Source organism: Mustela putorius, unplaced genomic scaffold (assembly GCF_011764305.1).
Source record: "Mustela putorius furo isolate JIRA1106 unplaced genomic scaffold, ASM1176430v1.1 tig00000580_pilon_pilon_pilon, whole genome shotgun sequence".
Lineage (NCBI taxonomy): Eukaryota > Metazoa > Chordata > Mammalia > Carnivora > Mustelidae > Mustela > Mustela putorius.
In genome coordinates this window covers 1,034,812-1,040,811 of record NW_025421423.1, presented here as the reverse complement: position 1 = coordinate 1,040,811, position 6,000 = coordinate 1,034,812, and the positions used below count along the sequence as shown (strand labels likewise).

General features: G+C 38.6%; 1 protein-coding gene across 1 annotated transcript in view; it reads left to right on the top strand.

Annotated features, from left to right (window-relative positions):
* Nucleotides 1–748: 748 nt before the first annotated feature.
* Nucleotides 749–6,000, top strand: part of GNE (glucosamine (UDP-N-acetyl)-2-epimerase/N-acetylmannosamine kinase) — a 44,182-nt gene continuing 38,930 nt past the window's right edge. Inside the window, exon 1 of the mRNA XM_004747589.3 lies at nucleotides 749–913. Coding sequence (XP_004747646.1) covers nucleotides 863–913 — 51 coding nt within the window. The 5' untranslated portion in view covers nucleotides 749–862. The remainder of the gene's footprint in view (nucleotides 914–6,000) is intronic.

Genomic DNA, 6,000 nt, shown 5'->3' with positions numbered 1-6,000 from the left:
GCATATGCTAGTGGATATGCTTCTCCTTGTTCATTGGTATTTACAAACAGCAGCCTTAAGCATTCCTTAAGTAGAATGTAAAATTGTTTAGTAGGTAAGGCTAGGCTGGTGATGTGTTCAAATGAACATATGCCAATCAAATGGGATAAAGCAGATGATCAGCTTATATCCTTTGCCACCAGTCTGGCTGTGAGGGTCCCTGAGCACCAAAAGTGCAAGGTACATCCCTTAAAAATGTAGCCACAGTTTCCTATTATAATGTAGCTTAGACAAAGATGCAAAATATTGATTTTTCCTTCAGTCTCATGAAACTAAGGATTCTAATATGCTGAGATCAGTGACTATTAAAAAATCTTAAAAAGAATCTTAAATCCTCCCTTAGTTTTTCCATTAAAAATTTTAATTTTTTTTAGTTTTAACTTATTTTTAGTTTAATTTCTTTAGTTTCCTTCTTTGCTCAAAGCAGTATTTCAATAAGTAGTATGTCAACTGTGTGTGAAAACAGTGCGAAAAAGATGATTGAGATTTTTGATTGTGGATTTTTGCTGCTACCTTTGAGAAACTCAGGAGAAGAAAGAATTTTTTGAGTGGAAAATAGAATCAAGTGGTAGAAACAGGGAAGTAACACTCAGAAACTGACTGTCCTCTGGCTTTCAAGCTACTGTCCAAGAACATAGGAAGAATTTAGAATCACTTTTTTTTTTTTTTCCTGGTCTTCCTTTTCAGAGGGGCGGGGTCAAGATTCAGTCTGGGATTCAGATGCCTGTTAATGACTTAGCTCTGTGGCAGCTAAGTCAAGAGAATAAACAGCTGCCCTGTTCATTAATTCAAACAACCCCGGGTACAGAGCTTTTGCTGCGGGATGGAAATCAACATGTATCCTCACTGGAAGTTGTGTCTTCAAGGACCTCACGTAAGTCATTTAACAAGTCAGTAGAGCTTGATCGTGAAAACTGCAATCTGGGGAGGGAAAAAAAAAGGGGGGGAGAAATTACAAGGAAGAGGAGGAAAGCTTTGGTTTTAAGCCTATCCCATCCATCTTTTCTTAAATGTCTTCTTTTTGACTGCTAACCCATGTTAGTCATTCTGTGGTTGCTATTTGTTTCTCTGTTACTGTGCTCAAACTCCCGGTCTGAACTGAAAACTGAAAATGAACTCTCCCTCAAATGCCTCGTGCTTTCATCAGATAAAGAGGGTTTGCTTTTTACTTTCTGAGTCTCCTGCTTCCTTAAATGTAGTTTATTACCAGAAGTGTGATGTTCCTGACAACTATTTTTACTTTCTTCTTTGCTTTTGAAACTTGCTGTATAAAAGGGCCCAGCTAATGCTTCTTTCTCCCCCCAATTAGTTAACTGTTGACTAGCCACCTGTGGGAGAAGAGTGTGTTTATGTTGAGTTAATTAGTTTCCAGTGGTAATGGCAATTCCCATGTTTATTGAAGTGTAACTATGTCATATAGTGTGCTGTATTATAGTGAAACTTATTTAAGCAAAATTTTTATTGAGGCATAAGGAAATCCAGATGTTTTAGGGAATTATCATCACATTTCAGTTTTGATGATTTTAAAAAATATATTTATATATTTAAAGATCATCTAGGGGTGCCACGCTGGCTGAGTTGGTAGAGCATGTGATTCTTGATCTCAGCATTGGGAGTTTGAGCCCTACAATGGGTGTAAAGATTACTTAAAAAGATAAAATATTAAAAAAAAAGATAGTCTGTAGTTAAGGAATGGTTTAGGAATGGTTTATAAGCCATCTTCCATCAAATAACATCATTCTTGCAATTATTTTTTACATAGTCAGAGTCGACTTCTAGCTGTATCACTAATGTCTAATCTCAGTTTGCCTTCTTTGGTAAGAAATTATTATCTTCATTTTTTGTAGCACTTGCACTTACATTTAAATTCGAGGTCAGATTTTCTGAGTTTTAAGCTGGAACTTCTTAGTGTTTTTTTTTTTTCTTCTTCTTCCTCATGTTTTCAACTAAATCTAAGAAATGGCTATCTCTAGTTACAAAGGTAATATTTGTTCTGACTCCCATTTCTCATGTGACTGATTTTTTATAATGTGCCTTGAAATTACCATTTCATCCGTCTGCCTAATGTTTGGGGGTTCTGTGACCACATCAACTTTGAAATACTGTAGTTTTAAAGTTACCTTTCAAGGTTCTCTTCCCCTTACTAATAGTCTGTATTTTCCAATATTCCTTAACAAAACTTTTTGTTCTGTTGGGTTATTCTTTTCTGTATGTTATTCTCACTCCCTTATTATGTTCAATCACACCATATTCTCTTCTAGAAAAATGCTAATCTAAAATGTAAAATTGATAGGATCTCATGACAGACTGAACATGAGAGCTGATGGAGGAGAAGTCACAGAAGTCTCCCAATTACTGGGTGAATGATGATATCATTCACTGAGAATTAGAGTGGAAAAGCCCAAGTTTATGGTGAAGAAAATTTCACTCTGGCAAGTTGATTTGAAGGGCCTGTGGAATGCAGCCAAAAGCAGGTGTCCTAAAGGGAATGATATATTTTTTTAAAAAATATTTTATTCATCTATTTGAGGGACAGAGATAGCAACAGAGAGCATAAGCAGGGAGGAGAGGGAGAAACAGGCTCCCTGGGGGGCTCGATCCTAGGACCCTGGGATTATGACCTGAGCCGAAGGCAGACGCTTAACGAACTGAGCCTCCCAGGCGCTCCTAAAAGGAGTTAGTTATTTGGGTCTGGACTGAGAAGACTAAGCTAGAGTTTCAGATTTAGCAATAATTTAAAATGTTTTTTTGGGGGGCGCCTGGGTGGCTCAGTTGGTTAAGTGACTGCCTTCGGCTCAGGTCATGATCCTGGAGTCCTGGGATCGAGTCCCACATCGGGCTCCCTGCTCACCAGAGAGTCTGCTTCTCTCGCTGACCTCTTTCCTCTCATGCTCTGTCTCTCCCTCTCTCTCTCTCTCTCAAATAAATAAATAAATAAAATCTTTAAAAAAATAAAATAAATTGTTTGTTTGGTAAGCTGTGTGGGTGGATGAAGTTATGCTGGGAGTTTACTAAAGTGAGATGAAAAGGAAGCTAAGTGGGGAATTCTGGGAAAACTTTAACTTTTAAGTAGTGATTTGAGGAAGTATAGAACCAGAGAGGTGGCAGGTAGGCAGGAAACCAGAGATGTCGTGGAAACAGAAGAAGAAAGTTTCCAGGATGAGAGAGTGACCACAGTGTAAAGAAGAAATTACCAGAAGAGCAGCTGGAGGGCAGGGAAGAGTAGGTGCCTGGCGGTCAGAAAAAGTGAGTGGAGAAAGAGGGAATGTAGCCAGGAAAGCACCACTGAATATTTAATGTAAGACACCATAAACTGATGTCCCTGGGCTTCCACAGGGTTTTACACCCTATAAAATTAAATTTAATAATGTCTAAGAGTCTAATCATCTAGGATTTAGAAAACTGTTACACGCAGAATTTTATAAAAAGAGTTCTGAACTGGCCAAGTATAACAAACTAGGTATCAGGGGCATTAAAAAAACTCTGGCGAAACAGGTAGAACAAGAAATGTAGCTGGGTGCCTTGGGCTAGGAGTGTGTGGTGTATTTCAAAATAGATACGCATTTTGTTGGGTGAATTACGCCTGTCACAATATGTATCGCTGACCCACATCATTGTCCAGGTCTCCAGTCTAATGAAAATGACCTTTAGTTATTGCAAATTCAACATGTCCAAATCCGAAATCTTTATCACGGCCACCAGCTCATCCCCAAACTTTCTTCTTCTCTGTTTCAGACAGTAGCTCTGCCAGCCACCCCACTGCTTTGAAACAGAAAGCTCAGTCGTTCTTTTACAACATCGTCTCTTCTGTCTCATCTCCGCTATCAAGTTCTGTCCATTCTTTCTCCACATTCTTCTGATTCTCTTTTCTTAATTCCCATGACCACCAGCATCTTCATTCAGGTCCTGAAATCGGATTTTTAACTGGTCTGCCTTCTAGTCCTACCTCCTCTTTCCAACCCATCTTCTACAATTGGAATTAAGCAAGTCTGATCATGTCACTCCCTGATTTAAAAAATTTCCCAATTCTAGTGAGGACAAAGAAAGCCTAGTCTCACCAGCAGAACATCGTCCAAGACCCTTGCTGAGCTGGACTTACCCCACCACCTCACTGTATCTCGTTACTTTCTGTCTCCACATATCTATCCTAGAACACTGTTACGTTTCTTCCTGTTCTTCAACTTGCTTTCTCACCCTTGATCCACTATAAAATCTGAGCAACACTGTTGTACTAGTAAGATCATAAGCTTGAGTGCTGGAGGAGGGTAGGTGGGGAGGTTGAATCCAAGTGACTTGGACCAGCCACAGAGAAAAGAACTGGGATCGACTCTTCTTCTTCTTCTTTTTTTTTTTTTAAGATTTTGTTTCTCTTAAGCAATCTCTACACCCAGTGTGGGGCTCAAACTTACAACCCTGAGATCAAGGGTCACATGCTCTACTGACTGACCCAGCCAGGTGGCCAGCAATGACTCTTTGATATGATCCCCGCCCCATTTCACTTGATGCTTATTAGACTGTATTTCCTGCATACTTCATGATTCAAGGAACTCTCAGGGAGACAAATATATCTAACAGAATGAACTTTAAGAAATTTATGATCTGTTGAAAAAATAGGACATAGAGAGTGAGTAACTTATGTGACATGAGACCTATTACTTTACAGTCATAAATGTGTACATGAGATCTATTACTTATAAAACATGAGATCTATTACTTTACAGTAAATATAAAACATGAGATAAAGCATGAGATCTATTACTTTACAGTCATAAATGTGTACATTCAAAGATAGCAGATAATTAAGAATAAGTATGAAATAAGTAATCAAGACAAGTGCAAGCGCTACAGGCATTTAGAGGAAGAAGTGATTGTTTTGGGATAGGATGTTCAAATGAGGTTTTACAACAGAAATAGGACCGGAAGCATGAGTAGCAGGTTAGTAGCAGGAGGGATGATAGCCTTCTCATTGTGGGGAACCACACAAAGTGAGGCAGAGAATATCTGTTCAGGGCAAAAGGATCTGGGTAGGGGAAAATGTTAATGACAGGAAAGGTCAGGGTGTGATTGTGGGGGACTTTCAATCTAAAGTTGATGTCATAGGCATACCTTACCTAGCAGGGAATAGGGAACTGAAGTTGTTCTTAAGCAAAGAAATGACTTAATGAAAGCATTCCTTTAAGGGGATTCACCGGGCAATAGCATGCAGGACAGATTACAGAAGCCAGGGAATGCAGGCTGGAAGAACCAATAGAAACATAGTCATTTAGGTCTAAGATGCCATATTTTCTCAATTCTAAGACACTGTTGACATAATAGAGTTCATAATTTAAAAAAACTCTACATTAAATATATATATTGATTATAAGATAAATCTTGACTTTAGGTGTGAATATCATAAAAATATAGGCATCTCAGAATTAAGGAAATAACAGGATGAACTAAGGTAGTGATGCTATGACTGGTAGGAATGGGAAGGAAGAGTAGATGCAAAAAAGCCCAAAAAACAAAACAAAACAAAAACCCCAAAACCATTTTTAAACCATTGGATAATAAGAGTCAAAAGACTGAAATATGACTCTGATTTTGAGTCTGAATGCAAGTGGCAACTTGGTGCCATAAACAGACATGGGGAAGTTAAGAGGGAAAAAAAACCCAACTAAATTTTTTACATTGAGTTTGAGGGGAGGAAATATCTAGCAGGCAACTGGGATATGGGCCTAGAACTAGGAAGAAAAATATAGAGTATGCATCCTAGGAATTATCGACACAGAAGTTAAAATGGAAGACTTGAGAGTGAAGGAAATTCTGAAGGATGGCATATGTAGAGGGCCAGAGGCAGAAGTGTAATCCTTAGGAAATACCCACGTTTAGAGACAGGAGGCAGGGTAGGGAAGAAAAGCAAAAATGATGTGACAGGTTGGATTAGATTCATTCCAGGGTGGGGCGGGAAAGTCATGAGAT